The sequence below is a fragment of the Cervus canadensis genome, chromosome 2 (genome assembly GCF_019320065.1).
Source record: "Cervus canadensis isolate Bull #8, Minnesota chromosome 2, ASM1932006v1, whole genome shotgun sequence".
NCBI lineage: Eukaryota > Metazoa > Chordata > Mammalia > Artiodactyla > Cervidae > Cervus > Cervus canadensis.
Genome location: NC_057387.1, coordinates 19,264,863 through 19,284,657, shown reverse-complemented (window position 1 = coordinate 19,284,657; position 19,795 = coordinate 19,264,863). Strand labels below are relative to the sequence as shown.

Genomic DNA, 19,795 nt, shown 5'->3' with positions numbered 1-19,795 from the left:
TAAAACTGCACCTCCTTCTATGAGACAGATTCTCATCTCTTTGGAGACTGCTATCATATTTCCATCAGCCTTCTTTTGTCCTGACTAAACAAACCCATCTGGTAGGATGAAAATAGTATCTGGGAAAAATTCAAATAACAGTGGTGAGGAGAGTAGATTTGGGGTAGGTTGGGATGGAGGTGGGGGACCAGTAGGGACTGGTTTCTGCTGTAATCCAGGCTTACAAAGGTGGGCTACAGGGACTTCTCTGGCAGTCCAGTGGTTAAGGCTCTGAGTTTCCAATGCAGGGGGCACAGGTTTGATCCCTGGTCAGGAAAATACAGTATCAATAACATCCTGCATGGCATGCAGCATGACCAAAAAAGAGACAGATGAGGTGCAATGAGACTGTGAACATGAGAAAGAGAAAGTCTGGGGTATTTCTCAATAGAGGAAACATTAGGACGTGTTGACAAACTAGATATAAGGGATAAAGAAATGGAAATAAGAGTCTAAAGTGGCTTTAAATTTCTAGTTTGAATCACTGAAGAGAGTGAGTCTCTCTACTAAGAGGAAGTATGAGAGTTGAAAACGGAAGTCTGTTTCAAAGGAAGTCAGTTTCATTTCTCTTGACCCTGAAATTACGATATATCCAGGGACTTCCCTGGTGGTCCAGTGGTTAAGATGCCATGCTCCCAATGCGGGTGCATGGGTTCAATCCCTGGTCAGGGCACTAAGATCTCATACGCTGCATGGAGTGGTCAAAAAAAAGTACAATATATCCTAGGAGACAGCTCTATTGACTTGTTGTCCAGTAATAGAAGACATATGTATTGGTCTGTGACCCAGTGTTCCTGGCACATAATTTCTACCACCTTTATAAATTCCTGCATGATAAAAGCACTGGGATCATCTTTTGCTCTAATGAAGTGACTCTGGATGTATATCTGGTTGGGGGCTGGTCACCAGAGAGCCTGAGCCATGGTTAGAAACTTGGAATTCTCAGCTTCACTCCCCACTTATCCAGAGAAGGGAGAGGAGCTAGAAATGGAATTCATGATTAATCATGCCTACATGAGGAAGAGTCCATAAAATCCCAACAGTATGGGATTTAGAGAGCTTCCAGGTATGTGAACACATCCTTACACTAGGGAGGTGATGTACCTCAACTTCACAAAAACGAAGGCCCCTGCACTCAGGACCCTCCCAGACTTCACCCTATGGATCTCTTCACCTGGCTATTAATCTGCATCCTTTATTATATCTTTTTATAAACCGGTAAAGGTAAGTAGGTGTTTCCCTGAGTTCTGTGAGTCTCTCTAGCAAATTAATTGAACCCAAGGAGAGGGTTGTGGGAATCTCTGGTTCACAGTCAAGTCAGACAAAAATCCAGCTAGGGACCTGCTACTTACCTTTGGCATCTGATGTTAGGGAGGGGCAGCCTCTTGCAATTTAGCCCTTAACCTTATCTCCAGGTAGATGGTATCAGAATTGAGCTAAACCCAGCTGGTGGTTGCTGAGAATTGCCTGTTGTGGGGAGCAGAAAACCCCACACACTTGGTGACCACAAGTGAAGTGGTCTGTATATGTTGTAAAGAAGACATACAGGTGGAAAACTGAGTTTTTCCTGGTGGTTCAGTGGTTCAGAATTCACCTTGCAATGCAGGGGATGCAGGTTCATTCCTGGTCAGGGAACTAAGATCACACATGCTGAGAAGCAAGTAAGCCCAAGCTCACAACTAGAAAGTCCATGCGCCACAAGAAAGAAAGTGTAACAAAGATCATGTGTGCCACCACTAAGACTCAACACAGCCAAATAATTAGTATAAAAACTGATAATATTATTGTTATATTATTATAACTGATAAATTATTATAAAAACTAATATTTTCCCTAAGTATAAGTATTTTTCTGATTTTCCTCCATAATCACATATTTTACATAGCAGGCCAGTTCAAACACATAGAAATAGATATAAAACAGACATAGGGTGCCCCAACTCCTGCAGACATGCAGGAGTCTGGCCTGGAATACTAGTGAGGGGGAGGAAAGGTGAGATGCATAATCAGCACTGAATTGGTAGATAAAGTCATGAGGACAAATGACTTCCTTCCCCTCGGCTTGTGAGGTCCTGAGGTCTAAGACTTGGAGACCAACACCCGGTCAGGAAATTAATTATCCTGCCATCATCTATCCTCAATCCTAAGTCCCAGAGGACTTCAGAGGAAGAGAGATTCCAGGAGAAAAGGCCCACACATTTGAGAGTTCAGTGTAGGTCTCACTGCCAACCCACAAGAGCACACAGAGCTAGAAATTTCTCACCTTTTGGAAAAAAAAAAAAAAAGATCTTCTTTAGCCTCAGCCTGGATAAGGATTTTCCTTGGAGAAAGAGGGGCGAAAGAATATTTAGGTCTCCAACTTTGAGTTTCAAGGCCATGGTGCTTAGAACTGGGACAGGGAAGATAGGAAACGATTTCTCTTTGCGAAGCTAGAGTCCTAAATCGAAGCATGGAAAAGAGGCCAAGGGCCCTAGGCGAACATCTGCTGTTGGGTCAGAGCCTGAACAAACTCAGGCCCATGCTCCGCAACGCTTGGCTCTGAGGAACAAGGGAGCCCAGGGGATTAGCAGAGGCCCCACAAAAACCAGCAACACACATCGAAGCGCTGATTAGAGACAGAGTATTACCCTCCTCAGTCAAATTAAGTTGCTTTAAGCCACCTCATGTCAAAGCATCTTTCCAGAGGACATCGTGGAACATTTCATAATGCAAAGTTTTTTAAAACAGAGATGAAAATAAGTTAATCAATTTTTGGTTTTAGGTACTTAGTTTTTTGTTTTTTTTTTTAAAAGGCCCAATACACCATTTGGTTGAAATACCATGTCCCGATCAGGCTTTTTTCTACCCAAGGAAGGTAGGGAGGCTTTTTTCTACCCCGGGAGGACAGGGGCAGTTATTCAGGAGGCAGGGAGCACTCTTCCAAGCTTTTCCCACGTTGAGGTGATGCTCCCAGTTTACAGGGTGCTGCTGATGACGGCTGCATGTCCGGGCAGCTCTCAGCACCCAGCTCAAAGAAACAGGCCATCATGGCAAACGTCCCAGAGAGTGGAACTCAATCTTCTCTGTACAACACATTCAGGGAGCACAGGGGAGTGGCTTACACATGACATAACGCAGGCAATAAACAGGCTGCTGAGGTCAGGGGCAGCTTCTCAGCACGCCCTTTCTCAGGCCTGGGCCTCTACCGTTCCCCAGTCCCCAGTGTCCATCTCTAATTGAAAAGGTTGCCAGGATATAAACTATCTTTCCCTTGACTACTTCTCTTCCCATAGAACCTCCTTAGCCCCTGTTCCTTTGGGCAGTAGTACAATTAAACTTGGGGAAATGTACACCAGAGGTACTTTTTGGTCCCAGGAACCTCTTGGAGCGCTAGTTCTTTTTTTTTTTTTTTAATTCAGTCATGCTGTGTGGCTTGTGGGATCTTAATTCCCCAACCAGGGATTGAACCCAGGCCCATGGCAGTGAAAACACAGAGTCCTAAGCACCAAACAGCCAGGGAACTCCCGTTAGAGCTCTAGTTCTCTCCCCAGAACATTTCCAGGCCATTTCATTACCTCCAAGTCCAACCTCTGCTTGTCTCACCAAGTCCCTGAGGCTCAGTCCAGAGCTTCTCTTTCCTGTATGGCGGGCTCACTCACTCCATCTTCTTCCTCACTGCATCTTCTTCCAGCTCTGCAAGTCTTCTTGGCTCCTTAAGCAACCCCACCCTGCTTCCACCCTCTTAATATTCTGAAAACAAGCACAGTCTAGATACACCCATGCCAGGCAAGACTGCCAGAGAAAGAAGAGAACTTAGGCTGCTCAAAGACAAACCCAGGTCTGGAATGGAAGGAGGTTTCCAGTATATTCTGAAGCCTGAGTGTGAATTAGCTGAGAAGCAGAAAGGGGAAGAAAAGTCACAAGAGAAAAATATTACACTTTTCTGATTGAAGGCGAAAGGGGACGAGAGAGGAATTGGGGCCAGAGATGAAGGGGGTTTCTAGTTCCTTTGGCCCAGGGAAGATTCCTGTAAATTTAGCTATGTCCCCGTTGGGCCCTGCAGTCAACTACATTTTTTTGGCAGGAAGAAAAAGATGATCATTGGATTAATTGAATGCAATACCTAGAGATGCCAAAACCTAAAGCCTCAAACAGCTGCAGTCAGCTTTTCATTTCTGCGAAGGATGTGGAGTTAGTCACCTCCCTCCAGTGCTGATCGGTAAATCTTTGTTTTGAGATTGGTAAAACTCTAAGTAATCACAGGACCTCTGTCTGCAAATAAATCTCTAACTTTCGGGATTGGTAAATCTCTAAATAATCACAAGACCTCTGTCTGCGAGCAGCCTTTTTCCAACTGGCCAAGCTTAGGGATCCCACAAGGCCACCACCCCAGACAGGTCACAGCAAAAGCTAGGAGCTACCTCCTACAACAAGGACTCAGACCATGGAGCTGAGCTGCTTAACAGAGACACTCTAACTCCTTTGAATGCCTCAAAGTCCCCAAATTATAGTACTGGGGATGTCTCCACACCTTCCAGATATGGACAGCAGGGTGCCCACCTGCAAGAAGCACTAGAATTATGTTCTTTCATCCTCCCGGAAAAGTGACAAGAAACCACACCAGGAGCTCAAAGAGACACATTAACATAATTTATTAAACTCACCATACAAAGAGTATGCCATGGGAAAGAGTATCAGAACTGGAAGGACCCATGGAAATTATCTGGTGCAACCCCCTCATTGTGCAAATGGGAACGGTGTGAAGAACACTCGAACACCACAACGAACAAAGCTAGCACGGGAGCTCAGCCACAATGCACAGAAACCACAGACTTAAGGCTTCTGGTTTTGAGCCAAGTAGAACCTAAAGAGACTTAATGTTTATTTTTCATTTTCCTGTGTCCTAGAGTACCACATTCTGATGCTTACCTCCTTCTTAAGGCTGCAGGAAGAGCCCTAAAGAGAACACAGATGAGTGGCAGGTTCATTCAGAGCCAGGATAACAAACTGATGGTGGAGCACCGGGGCACAGCAGGGTTAAGAGAGGAATTCAATCCCTCCAGATGGCTGTCTTCCCCCAAACAACAGACATTCAGACCCTGATGCCTCAGGGTAAATATACTTGCCTTCTTGAGGTTTGGAGGAGGAAGGGAAAGGCAGCAGGTAGAGGAAAGAGAGAAAAAGACTTATAACATCATTCTGAAATCAATGAGTCCATTGGAAATGCTCTTTTCCCTCTGTCAAGTAAATCCAAACACCGCAAGAGAAGACTGCAAAACTCTGGGATTAAATCAGTTGTGAGATGGAAGGAAAAACACCAATAACTTAGCAAAATAAATACCATAAGAGTTTCTTCGCTGAGATTGATGTAACCCAGTGAAACAGTTTTTAGGCTCTGAGTCAAGAAGAATGAGGTGTATCTTGCACCTCCACTTAGGGGGAAACCCTAAGAGGTTCTGGGAGCCTTCACAGCAGAGAGAAGTTGCCCGTAACTGTCCATGGCCTCACAGAACCTTTCTGCTCACAGCTACGCCTTGAAGGACATTTCCCCTCCCCCAAAGACAAGACCACCTGGTCAAAGTTGAGGTTCACTGACTCTGACCAGGCCATGACAGGCAGCCCCAAAGTCTGTCTGCAGGAGGCCCTGCTCAGCATGGGCTGAGGGTGGAGCAAGTAGAAAAACAAACAGTTTGTTGCTAAGAACTGAGCTATGTTTACGGAAGGAACTCTGTTCCCCCAGGACTCCAGCTTCTAGGACAGATCTCATCACCTCTCCAGACCTGACCCATGGAGGGCCTGCTTCTGGGGCAGCTGAACTCCAGGCTACAACAGAAGGGAGGCTCTGCTACAGAGAGAAATAGTAACTATGGGAACAAGGCTACTGCCCTGGCCCCTGCAGGCAGGGTACCAGCCTCCAGAGGCCACAGTGTCCAGAGGGGCGTTAGTCCTCCTTCTGCCCAGCGTACAGAACCGTGAGCACAGCCAGGGAGCAGGTGGGAAGTCAAAGTCAGGGCCGGCAGCCTCCAGGGGTGATGGGTTCCTCCGCAGGCCAAAGGCGGCAGCAACGTCCATCTCCTTGGGCTCATGTTTCCACCACTCGGATGAGAGGCAGGGGCTTTGGGCTGGGGGGCTTGGATATCCTGACGCTGAAAAGAAAGTCGGAAACGCTGAGTGCCCTGTCATGGCCCAGCCTTCCCAGGGCCACCCCTCTGGCTTGCCTCCAGGTCACGCCCTGCAGGGCCCACTGATCTCTTGGTTCTAATGTCCTGAAACCATCACTGTCAGTGCTAAGGGGCCAGGGGACTGGTGCTTTTATCTCATGACAAGGGTGCGGAACACAGAGGGTGCAGCTCAACACCTACAGAGCGGGACGACTGTGATTCCTGATTTTTCTTCCAAAGTTTTGGACCTTTCTGTGAATCTCTCAGAAACAAAAAGCCCTCTGCCTAGACATATGCCCTTGCTGTATATGTGTGTGCTCAATCACGTCCGACTCTGCGACCCCATGGACTGTCCCCCGCCAGGCTCCTTTGTCCATGGAATTTTCCATGCAAGAATACTGGAGTGGGTTGCCATTTCCTACTCCAGGGGATCTTCCTAACCCAGGGATCGAACCTGCGTCTCTTTGCACCTCCTGCACTAGCAGGCGGGTTCTTTATCACTGTTCCACCTGGGAAGCTCCATATGTCCTTGCTACACAGTCACAATTTTTACATCCAATTTCGGGGGTTCATATGCCTCTAGTGTTGTTCATGGGCCTCCCTGGGGTTGTGCTATCAGGCTCTACTCTAACCTGGTTAGAAAGTGGTTCAGGTGGAGAATGGATCAGATGAGAGACAGAGAGAATGAAACTGGACCTTGAAGAGCCTTGTCCTGACCTTGGTACTAAAGGTTTCTTTTCTGTGGCTCTGCCCCTCCTTCCTTCACTTCCTACCTGGGCCTGGCTCCATGTGGACTCACTCACCTGCCCAGGTTCTCGGTCTTGGCCCGGTTCTGGGTGCTGAAGTTGCCATGACTGATTTGTTTTTCTATCAGGTGTTCCATCCGGTCATGCATCTCTAAATTCTGTAACACAAGCTTATGCGATCAGAATTGGTTTCTTCTGGTTTGCCACGGGTCACATTTAACCAGCTCATCCTGTTCTCTACCTCTAGGTGCTGCTGCCACCCCCACCCTCACTGTGCATGCCACCACCAGGAAGCCCATCTTCACCACTCCAGGCTGCACTCTCCTTCCGGTACTTGCTTCAGCCTCCTTCTCTGAGGACGTGTTCTCTCGATAACTGTTAAACACTGATCATCTCCTGTACTTCCCTTCTATACATTTCCTGCATATAATCTCCTAGAGTCTGTTGGGAAATTTACTTGCATTTGCTGATGTGCTTTTCTATAAAGTACCCTTAGGTATATTTTTAATGGATTTTATCTCTAAATCTAGACTGCTGACTCCCTGGAGATAAACAACTCTGTCTCCTATTTCTTTTGATCTCCCCCTCTATCTGAGACACCCTCACACAACGGCTGCAAAGTAATCTCAGGGAGTCAGTCAATGGACAGGAAGGCCTCTGAAGTATGGTAGACATCAGACCAAGAAGAACTCCTCAGCCAATCAAGCCCATCACCTTAGCCATGGAGAAGACTCCATCTATAGGATGTGTTCTCCTTCAAGGCTCAGCTCACTGTCAGCTCCTCTGCTAAGCCCACAGAATCAGAATGAAGGGCTGGCCTTCATGCAGCTGTGGCACAGGGGTGGCACCACAAGGATTATCCCTTCAGAGTGGGGACAGGTCTTACCATTGCCCGCAATCCCTAAAGAGTCTCAGAAAACGTTCACTCAGCAGAAAAGCTGGAGATCAACCAACCACCTCAGATACTCACTTCTGAGCAGCAGCAAGACACGACCAAGATCCCTCCAGAATTTCCCCCTCCCCATGTCCAGTTTCTTCTTCAAGAGTCTGCTCCCTTCCCAGGGCTGCCTGGAACACACACCTCGGCTTCCAGGTAGGCAATCTTCTCCTTGAGCTCCTGGATGGTGCTATCCTTGGACTGGATCACAGCTTTTGAGTTCTGGAGCTGCAAAGATTCGGGAGACACGAGGGCTCGCTCTGAAATGACTCATGACACACTCATCCAACTTTGCCCGGCTGCTGGGGGAGCCAGTGGAGACAAAGGGCAGAGTACTGCACCTCTCACGTGACTTCCTTAGCTTTTCAGTAAACATTAAACTCTTGATTATCCCAGATTTGCGTGAGGGGGGTGAGGGGGAACACCACCCTCATAATCCAAAATAATGGATGGCTCAAAAACCATTTCATTTGCCTTTGGGAAATACAAATGATGTACTGGTTCAAGAAAGGAATATTGAATGCCAGACTATATAACAGTCCCTATTTTAGACAATGGGAAAAACAGCAGTGAACAAGATGGAAGAAATCCTAGCACACATGGAGCTGACATGCCACAACTCTGCCCTCCCAACTAGGGGGTCTGAAATTCTCAAAACAATTCCACAAAACAGCACATTCTGACCACCTAAAGCTCAGGAAAGGAAAAGCAGAAAATACATCATGAGGTGCAAAGGTTGAAAATCTACACACAGATAAGTGAGTTTATTGGGACTGAATTATTTATTCACCAGCACTTTTTAACATGCAAGGAACTAATCTTTTCCTTCTTTTCCCATGGAAAACCACAAGGCAAATGACCAAAAAAGTAGGGGAAAGATGGAAGAAAAGCAAATCCCAATCACCCTAATTTAATAGGCAGACTTAAGTGTTTTATGGGACACTCAAGAATATAAGACAAGATACCCAGGAGAATAAATAAATAAAGGTGTAGGCTTGACAGGAAAACAGGGCTGGACGCAATGCAGAGACTCCCAGAGTGGGCCCCCCGGAGCAGGGGTTACCCATGTACCTGCTCTATCATTTGCCGGACTTTTCGTTGCTGGCTCTTAAGCATGTCATCCAAGTGGTGGATCTTCTCCCGCAACCCAGCCACTTCCTTTTCCAGGTTAGCAGCCCTGGGAATTAAGACCAAAAGGCTGAGGTAAGAGGAAAAGATGCTTTCTCCACCTGGTCACAGTAAGGACCTTGAGCTCAGGGGGTTCTGATCAGGTGTGTTTCCTTCCACCCCAGGTCTGCTGCAAGGAGGAGGCAGTGGGAACACACATCAGAAGCATCACTAGAGATCATCCAGTCCAAACAAGGGAACTGAGGCTCAGAAAGGTTAGAAAGGATAAATCATTCCGGATAGTTCCACCAGTAAAACTAGGGCCAATAGGTAGATGTACCAAGGTAGCAGCTCTTATGTTATTTAATAACATAGGAAAGACATTCTCAGTATTAAAGCTGTCAGAAAGTGGACTGCCTCACATCTAATGAGCTCCTTATTCCTGGAAAGATTCATGTACAAGCTGGGATTATGATACCCAAGACCATCAAGCTGTTAGCAGGGATTTTATACCAAGAGGGAGATAAGATTTGAGGACCCTTAGCGCCTCTTCACATTGGAGAAGGAAATGGCAACCCACTCCAGTATTCTTGCCTGGAGAATCCCAGGGACAGAGAAGCCTGGTGGGCTGCTATCTATGGGGTCACACAGAGTTGGACACGACTGAAGCGACTTAGCAGCAGCAGCAGCAGCAGCAACACCTCTTCACACGAGTCTGGTTTTGTTTTGTTTTTTGGCTGTGCCAGGCAGTACGTGGGATCTTAGTCCCCTGACCAGGGGGACTAAGTGCAGAGCACTGGGAGCGAGAAGTCATAACCACTGGACCACGAGGGAAGTCCCAGGTCTAAGTCTCTTGATTCCCAGACACTGCTGAGCAAACTGGGTCAAGATCTCCAAAGGTCAGGCGGCTAGGGAGAGTGCCCAGGAGTTCAGGGCATTTAAGAATTGCTGGCACCCATTATTCTCTGGGTCTGCCTGAGGAAGCAGACAAAAGCCCATTGCTAGAGGATGGGCAGCTCTAGGAGTGGGGGACAATGCAATCTGAGCCCAACTCACCTTCCTAAGTTCAGACACTCTAAGTTCCTACCCTCAGCTCTCCAGTGTGCTATTCCTGTCTCCTTTTATTTAGAAAATCAGTGTTTATGATGTGTAACTGTCACTTGCCATCCCCAAATCTCGGTCTTCTGGTCTTCTCTGTCTCTCCTGCTCCTTCCCCTCAGTCCTTTGTCTGTGAGCACCTCCACCACAGGAGTGGTGAGGGAGTGCTGAGTAATTTAAAGCAATTCTGCTATGAAGTCTGAAAGAAGGTTACAATAAGATGTCTGTAGTTACCATGCCAGGCGGGCCTAGATCAAGGTTATCCCAAAGAAGAGAAGATAACCCTAGCAGACCGAGGGGTCCAAGAAGGCAAGGATTGTATCTGTTCATCTTGGAATCCCTTAGAAGGCCCTTCAGGTAATGTCTGTTGAACTTAGAAAGGTCCAGGTTTTTAATTATTTATTTGACTGTGTCAACTCTCAGTTGTGGCACTCAGGATCTTCAATCTTCATTGCAGCATGTGGGATTTTTAGTTGTGGCATGTGAAATCTTAGTTGCAGAATGTGCGATCTAGTTCCCCAATCAGGGATCAAACCTGGGCCCTCTGCATTGGCAGCGTGGAGTCTTAGCCACTAGACCACCAGGGAAGTCCCCCAATATCCTAATGTTAAATTTGATTTACCATCTGTGATCTTCCCAGGTGGCGCAAGTGGTAAAGAACCCACCTGCCAATGCAGGAGATGTAAGAGATGTGGGTTCAAACCCTGCTTCAGGAAGATCCCCTGGAGGAGGACATGGCAACCCACTCCAGTATTCTTGCCTGGAGAATTCCATGGACAGAGGAGCCTGGTGGGCTACAGTCCATGGGGTCACAAAGAGTCAGACACGACTGAGCGATTAACACTTTGTCTAGGGGGGAGTAGGCTGTGGTGCAATCTAGTAACACATCCAGGGTAACAACCTCAGAATCTCAGAATGACGTGCCGCAACGGTAGATGCTTCACCAGCTCCCTCCTGCCCCTGACCCTACAACCGCAGAAGCCTTTTCTTCGGGGTATTGGAAAATGAGCTGCTCAGACATGACAGCCTCCCCACAGTATCTCTCTGGGCGGGGCCCCAGCCCGAGCAGGCACACAGTGAGTCAGAGCTGGAAGGCCTGACACCAGCACCAGCTTCCGCCCCAGGCCGGCACCCTCTCCTCCCCGCACCCAGCCTCATGGTGAGCCAGGGCCCTTACTTCTCTTGTTCTGCTCGGCAGTCAACATTCATACTCCGGAGTTCCTCCAGGGCTGTCTCCCCTTCCCTGACCTTCGCCAGTAAGGCCTGATGCTCCTGGTGGGCCAAAGGAAAGAAAATCTACAATGAGGAGACGGTGATGGTGTCTGTGTTCGGGGTAAGATGGGCACGAAGGGCTGGGACTCAGCCCCTGCGGGGCCTGGGACAGCTGCCAGGGAGCAGCAGGTCAAGCTGGTTTGATGGGGTGCTCTCCCCTGTCAGGGATAACCCTTCCCACCCTCAGCACATAGAAACTTCTCAGCCTCGCCCAGCTGCCCGAAGGGAGAATCCGGCCCTGCATCAGCTGGGTCCACCTGCCAGTTCTGGCTACCAATCCCCGGGAAACTAGGCTGAATCGCTCCTGAAGAACTGTCTTCAAAGGCCAAAGGGCAGCTCTACCAGAACCCACCTAAAACAGAAATGGGTTCACGTCGAGTTACCAAGGGCTAAGTTAGATAAAGAAAGACCTTCCCGGGACTTCCCAGGTGGTCCAGTGACTAAGACTCTGTGCTCCCAATGTAGGGGACCCAGGTTCGATACCTGGTTGGGGAACTAGATCCCGCATGCCACAACTAAAGATCCCACATGCTGCAACTAAGACCCAGCACAGCCAAATACATAAATAAAAGATTAAAAAAAACCCCTTCCCATTCCTTAAGGGCTAAACGGTACTGCAAACAAAGCTGTGAAATGTGCTTTTCTGGAACCGCTCAGAAAAGGAAGGTCTCTGCAACCATCTCAGTCAGTCTGCCCGCACCTTCCGGCCCAGGAGTCTGGGTGCTGAAGAGCAAGACCCCAGCAGTTACCGTCTCCATTCCCAGCAAGCGCCTCTGCAGCTCCCCGACTTCTGCCTCCTTCTGCTCTGCTCTGTCCTCCGCTCTCTGAAGGGCCACCTGACTCTGTTTGGCTTCTCTCTGGTACTCGCTGAGTGTGACCTGGGACACAGGATGGGGACTGTGTGAACTGTGTGTAAGGACAAACATGGATAAAAAGGAAAAAACCCAGGAATGCGGGTGCAGGGATGGGAGGAGGAGGCAACCCTGATGGGCATACTGCTGTCTCCCCCTCACTGTTCCAGGGCCACTCAGGAGATCAGCAGATTAACTCCACTCCCAAGGATAATTGTCACATAATCAGAGTGACACCTGGAACCCACAAGCTCCACTTTCCAGACGGCTGACATCTTCGGCATCCCCACCAGCCCTCCAGGGTCACCCAAGGTTAAACCAGTGTTATGGCTTTCTTCCTAATACAAAGAATCCAATGGAGGAATCTCGGTCCCTCCTTCTGTCTCCACTCTTCCTCATCCTCACTTCCAGCAATCCTGGAAAGACCAAAACAGCACCCGGAAGCATTACTAGCACCAGGAAGAATTTTCCAATGTGGAAAGGACAAAAGTGGAATTTAGAGTGAAAAAGTAAACTAAGAACTTGCCTCCTTTCCTCCTGTGTGCATTTTGCCAACTCCTGATCATCTTTCAGGTCTCAGCCTAGACATCCCTTCTTCCAGGGAGCTGGAGCTCGGATGAGGTGTGTGTCCTTTGTGTGTCTACAGAGGACACACAACCTTTCCCTCTTATGCACTGAGCAGATTTTGCCTGGTGACTTGTGCGCACCCCCCAGGAGACCATCAGCTTCATGACGGCAGAGACCCTGGGCACCATTACCTTTCCAGAGCTTAGAACAGCGCTGAGCACACAGCCAATGCTCTGCAACATCATGAATGGACCGGATGATCACCTAGTCCAACCCTCTCCTTTCACAACGAAAGGTCAAATGACCTATTCAAGATTACACAGCCAGTAAATGATAGTAAACTCAGCTGTTTCATCATCGATTTCAATGCTTTCCAGGTACCCCACTCTGACTCCCCATTCAGAGGCCAAAAAAGAATCTGAGTAACCTCTGGAAAGCCTAACCAGGCCTGGTAAAACGAACCAGCAACCAGTTTGTCTGGCTCCTCCTGAAGTCAGAATCAAGGAGAAGAAAGCAAAGCAAAGAATGATGTGTGATGGGACTTGTCCACATTGTACAGAGCCCCATCCAGAGTAAATCCTTCCTGACAGCCAGGAGCCAGTAGAACGGGAAACCCACGCTTAATGACAGGTTGTCTTCATGGTAATAGACAATCTTGCCCTTCTTGCCCCCCAGCTTCAGAAAAAAAGACCAGAGAGTCTAATCCATCCGAAGAGACTGAGAAAAGCCTTCCAGTGTCCCATATCAGCCTAAAACAGGCCAGCCCCTTGGGCAGAAGTGTAAAAAGAAGGCCTCTCATTTCTGTACACAGACATCGCACCCAGGTTGCTGTGTGCCCCGAACACAGCACTAACGAGCCACAGATGATCCTCACACGCAGCTGTGAAGTCACAAAGGGAAAAAGCCACACTCTGCTACATCGGTCCCACAGCTCCAGCCAGCCCTGCCCTAAGGGAATCCCTTAACCATGAGAGGGTCTGGGGACCTACCCCAGTAGTGGGAGCAACCCAAGGAGCATCTCCTATTGTAGATCTGTGCTACATGTCTTGGGGTTAAAGGGCAGCCCCTTGTAAGAAGCCATGAGTGTGTGGTTAACAGCAGTCAGAGGCCTTACAGCCTTGGGCTTTTACTGAGGATACTTTTGCTCAAGTTTTGAAGCCCAGGGTTAGCAGAGCTCCCCCATTTGTCACCAAAACCAACTAGTACTTCACAGTGTTTCTCAATGTAGAAATTTCTTTCCAACATTCACAGTCTGGTCAGCGCTACAGCCTCAACCTCTCCTTCCTCCTGTTCTATTCTAGGAAAGTAAGAAAGGGTCACTGAACTGATTCATTATCGACTGAATTATCCAAATTGGGGAATCTGAAATAGACTCAATAAACTCCTTTACCACACAGCTACTTTGTTCTGAGACCAAATTAATCTGAGTATTACCCTATTGTTGGCGTTGTTATTTAGTCACTAAGTCGTGTTCAACTCTTGCGACCCCACGGACTGTAGCCCTCAGCGCCTCTGTGCACGGGATTTCCTAGACAGGAATACTGGAGTGGGTTGCCATTTCCATTTCCAGGGGATCTTTGCAACCCAGGGGCTGAACCCCCTTCTCTTAGATTGACAGATGGATTCTTTATCTCCCAGCCACTGGGGGCCCTAAGCCTAATTTATTTAGGACAGGAAAACCCACCTGTTAAACTGATGACTAAGAAAAATGTAGAATATTTATTATTTCTAAAACTCTTTCAAGCAATAAATATACTTACAAATATTACCTCACTCAATCAATGCACCAAACTTGCAAGGTATATTTCATGACCCTTTTTAAAAAAATATGTCCTTATATATATATTTGAATATCTTCATAATCTCATTTTTCTGCATTTACTCTTTAATCCAGTTGGATTCTATTTTTGTAAACAGTGACGTATTAAGGATCCCTGTAGTTTATTTTTAATACTAGTTAATTAATTCCATCTTCATTTATTGAATAGTCTCATCTATCTCTATTGGTTTAAAAGGACACCTCCATCATATACTATATTCCTAAATAATCACGACTCATGACCCCTTTTTACGAAAGTTGAAACTAATGGTTAGGGAGGTTAAATTACCCAGATAAGACTTTAAGTGCTCTTGAGGCAGTTAATCACTCTCACTACCTTTGGTCCACACCCTCAATACATCTCTCAAAAATTCTCTCTCTTTAGTCCATGAAAGAGAAGAGTTCAGGCTGGGAGTTCTCCTTCCATCAGCCCCAGGCAAGCCTGGGCAGGGCAGAATCCTATCATTACTTATTTATGACTGAGTGAACAACCGCAGACACCAGATGGTTCTCACACAGAGCAGTAGGAGAACTGCTCTGTGTCCGTCCTGTGTACCTCATCCTCTACCCCAAGAATTTTCTGGAAAGCATGGAACACCTCACACACTTTTAATAGTTGGGAAGGGGCTTTATATATATAGACTTCGGTATTTTAAAAATCTTCTATAATAACCTTTTATAACAATAATTGAGATACTCAAGATTATAGAGCTCTGGGTGGGGAGAAGGATAAATTGGGAATGTGGGATTAACAGATACACACTGACTATTTATAAAACAGATAAACAACAAGCGCCTACTATATAGCACAGGAACATTCAATATCTTATAATAACCTATAATAGAAAAGAAGCTGAAAAAGAATATGTGTCTGTGTGTGTGTAACTGAATCACTTTGCTGGACACTTAAAACACTGTTGGGGGACTTCCCTGGTGACTCAGACGGTACAATCATCCGCTTGCAATGCTGGAGACCCAGGTTCAATCCCCGGGTTGGGAAGATCCCCTGGAGAAGGAAATGGCAATGCACTCCAGTACTCTTGCCTGGAAAATTCCATGGATGGAGGAACCTCATAGGCTACTATCAATGGAGTCACAAAGAGTCAGACACAACTGAGTGACTTCACTTTCACTTAAAACACTGTTAATAAATTATATCTCAATTAAATAAAAAATCACAGAGCTCTGTGTAGTAAAGCCAAGACTTGATCTAAAGTTTCCTGATTCCACAGGCACATTTCTTCTTAAGACCACACCAATCCATCCACTCATCCCATCCACACTTGAGGCACCCACCCGATACCTAGAATTGTCTCAGACACTGGGGACGCAGTGGTGAACTTTACAGGAACAATCTTTGCCTGCATGGCACATACAGCCCAGCAGTTCTTACCACGGATTGACAGAAAGGACTTCTGAATTACCTGTTCTCCTAAATCAGCGCCACTTCTCCACTCCAGTAGAGCAGAGACTCAAAAGCTGACCTTCAAACTATGGGCTAGCCTTGGACAGCAAAAACTATAAATATCCAAGAAAGGGCAAAGCTGACAGGAAGTGCCCCAGGCCACCAAACCTAGCCTTTCCAGTTGATTGATGGCATCCCAGCCAGGAAGAAATTCATCTGCACCTGTATCCAGTGGCCCTGCCCTTAGGGCACTTTCTCCTCAAATCCCAAATCTCACCTTAAAAGCCGAACAGTCTGACTGGTGCTGCCGCTCAGCTTCCTGCAGCTTGACAAGCAAGTCCTGAACCGTCTTCCTCAAGCTCTCGACATCTTCTTTTATATAGGTGTCCACCTATAGCCAGAAGGACGAGAAGGTGAAGCCACTATGTGACTTGGTAAGACAAGGTTGCCCCATAATAAACACTTGTTAGACCGACTGGCCCAGACCACCCTCATGAAGGAATTTACATCGCATAAGCGAGTAAAGTTAGTCGTCTTAGGCACCCAGGTGTTCTAAGTTATTCATATGAAAACACACTCGTACCCTAAAGAACTCAACTAGCTTCCAATCACCTCATTATTTTAGGACACACTACAGCAGTTTTTATGTACTTGTCAACAGACTGATGACCAGGTATGGTTATGCCATCTTCACACGCGTGTCCTGCTTTTCCACCAGACTAGAGCCCTCTGAGAGCGGGGACCATGATCCTCTTTAGACTTCCGTCCCCAAGGGCGAGGGCTGTGCCATGCTGGTCAAGAGGGGCACAGCCCAGAGGCACGTCTTTTGTGGTTCTCTGCGCAGAGCACAGAGATCGGCAGATAAAGGGTTACTGACAGATGGGCAGCTTAGGGCAAAAGACTAGTGAATCCAGGAATCAGATGCGATGTAGGAAAAGGTGTCTCATCGAGGTTACTGTGAGTGTCTCCCGCAGACACACCCAAACTGGGGGCGGTTAGGGCTGAGTTGGCATGTAGGGTCTCGCCATTTCAGCCACACTTCAGTTACCAAACCCCCCCGAGTCTGACAGAAGAGTCTCTCCCTGTCTTGCACAGTGGGAGGCAGCAGCACCTTCAAACCAGAGTGCAGAGCTCAGCGGGGAGGAGAGGACAGTGTCCCAGGTGGTGTGTTATCACTGAGTACTGTGGACCTTGCTTCTCTAACTGGGAAACAGGGAGAAGACTCCTTACCACACCCTGCCTTCAAGGCTGCCTCAAAACTAAGTAAGATAATATCTTGGAGCTTGGAAGAAGAAAGGCTGAACAGATGGTGCCAGGTGTTATTATAACTTGTTGCTAACAGCATATTTGCCAAATATGGTGACTCAGGGGAAGGAAAAAATCCAAACTGCACACCTAAAGTGAGTGGCTAGAATCACAACATTCCCAATCCAGCCATTAGGGACGTCCCTGGTAGTACAATGGCTAAGGCTCTGTGCTCCCAATGCAGGGGCCCAGGTTTAATCCCTGGTCGGGGAACTAGATCTCACATGGCACAAGTAAGAGTTTGCATGCTGCAAATAAAGATCAAGACCTGGGGCAGCCAAAAAAATTAATTAAAAAAATTTCCAAAAAAAAAAAAAAATGCATCCAAATGTCATTCTTGTAAGACTCTTTGATGACATGGAAAAATTTCATGATACAATATGAAGAGAATAAAAGGGAGTTATAAAATTTTACATGTAGGAGCTAAAGACAAGAAAACTGGTTTTATTAACACAGCAATGTAAACAGAGCCCTAAAAACATGGTGTTGGATGAAAAAGGAAAAAACAAATAGAGTGCAAATCTATTATGAAAATTAAAAACATACTTAATAGGCATATTTAAATTATATAGTAAATATGTTAGAGTGAGCACCTTTTGGTCAGGGAGACCAAAAAAAGAAAAAAGTCAAAGCAGTGACAGGCCTTTTCGGGCCCAGTGATGATAACGAGCCCTGAATTGAAGGGAAGGTCTGAGTCAGCTCTGCACTTGAGGGCCAAACACACCCAACGCAAAAAAATAACCGCCCAAGAAACAAGTACAAAGAACTGCTGCTGCTGCTAAGTCGCTTCAGTCGTGTCCAACTCTGTTCGACCCCATAGACAGCAGCCCACCTGGCTCCTCCGTCCCTGGGATTCTCCAGGCAAGAACACTGGAGTGGGTTGCCATTTCCTTCTCCAATGCATGAAAGTGTAAAGTGAAAGGGAAGTCAGTCTAATCTCAATATTGTAAATATATATTTGCACTGAAGGGAAAACAAAGGAAAGTTCACCAAACTGATTTTTCTCTGGATAGATTACAATTGATATCTTTTTCTTCTTTCAACTTTTCTATGTTTCTGAATTTCCCTAATTTTCAACAGTATGCATGTCTTGTATTACTACATAATCACAAAAAATATAACAACAAAAGTCATTTTTAAAAAGTATAGCCATGTGTTTGTCGATTATACTTCAATAAAGCTGAGGGAGATTAAAAATACTATGTTGTTATTCAAAAGAATGAGACAGATTTACATATTGTTGTTATTTAGTTGCTCAGTCGTGTCCAGCTTTTTGCAACCCCATGGACTGTAGCCTGCCAGGCTCCACTGTCCATGGGATTTCCCAGGCAAGAGTACTGGAGTGGGTTGCCTTTTCCTTCTCCAGGGGATCTTCCCGACCCAAGGATTGAACCTGTGTCTCCTGCATCGCAGGCAGATTCTTTACCTCTGAGTCATCAGGGAAGCCCTAGATTTACATGTACTAACATGGAAAGAAGGCTGTACTCTTCAGTTTAAAACAACAAAGAAATAAGAAGAAATAATATTTTATTTATCACAACTCTATTTGTAAAAAGCATGTGCATATTATATACGTATATTTATACATATATATATAACGCATGTCTATATATTACTGTATACACACACACACACACACATATGGCTTTTAAATATGGATGTCTATGTACGGAAAAACACTCTAGAACTTTAAACTAGAATATTGAACTAATAGAACAGGCTAAATATTAGAATCAAGTGAAGAGCTTTTAAAAGTCCTAATGCAGAACTTCCCTGGTGGCCCAATGGTTAAGATTCCCCGCTTCCACTGCAGGGGGTGAAGTTTTGGTCCCTGGTCAGGAACTAAGATCCTGCATGCTGCATGGCATGCATAGTCAAAAAGAATTTTTTTTAAGTCCTGGTGCATAGGCCACATCTCAGATCCGTTAAATTACAGTCTCTAGCGACAGCACACAGGTATTGCATCCTTTAAAGCTCCCAAGGCCATCTTAATAACCAACGGTGAGCACTGCTCTAAAAGGACCCACCCATGGGAACTCCCTGGCAGTCTAGTTAGGACTCTGCACTTTCACTGAGGAGGGCAAGGTTTGATCCCTGGTCAGAGAACTAAGATCCCATAAGCCATGCAGCGCAGCCAGAAAAACAAATAAATAAAAGGACCTACCCACTTCTGTTAACCATGGATATTTACAAGGAGTGGAACTGGGGAAGCAGAATTTCCGCTTTATATATTTCTCCTTTGTTTGCATTTTTACAGCCAGTAAACATTACTGTCATAGTTAGTGAGACAGAGAGAGCAAGCAATAAACAAAAAGATAAGGAAGGTGTATTTCCTGCCTCTTGGCTAACCAGTAGTTGCCACTACTTTCCCTGTTACCTACCTCGGGTGGGCTGTTATACGTGGTCAGGGGACCTTCACTAAGGCCATTTGGCTTTTCTAGCACCACCTGTTCAAAGAAAAATCAAATTGGTAGTGAAAATTGCTCCTGTTGTTTAGTCGCTCGGTTATG

General features: G+C 46.4%; 1 protein-coding gene across 4 annotated transcripts in view; it reads right to left on the bottom strand.

Moving 5' to 3' along the window:
• Positions 1-4,645: 4,645 nt before the first annotated feature.
• TUFT1 (tuftelin 1) overlaps positions 4,646-19,795 on the bottom strand; it is a 42,610-nt gene continuing 27,460 nt past the window's right edge. For 3 of the 4 annotated variants that reach the window (XM_043458333.1, XM_043458354.1, XM_043458346.1), the window contains 8 exons: positions 19,667-19,732; positions 16,258-16,371; positions 12,088-12,216; positions 11,244-11,338; positions 8,933-9,038; positions 8,006-8,089; positions 6,982-7,082; positions 4,646-6,163 (listed from right to left, as the gene is read on the bottom strand). In XM_043458333.1, coding sequence (XP_043314268.1) covers positions 6,100-6,163; positions 6,982-7,082; positions 8,006-8,089; positions 8,933-9,038; positions 11,244-11,338; positions 12,088-12,216; positions 16,258-16,371; positions 19,667-19,732 — 759 coding nt within the window. In that variant the 3' untranslated portion in view covers positions 4,646-6,099. The remainder of the gene's footprint in view (positions 6,164-6,981; positions 7,083-8,005; positions 8,090-8,932; positions 9,039-11,243; positions 11,339-12,087; positions 12,217-16,257; positions 16,372-19,666; positions 19,733-19,795) is intronic. The other variant, XM_043458340.1, reaches the window with a different exon arrangement.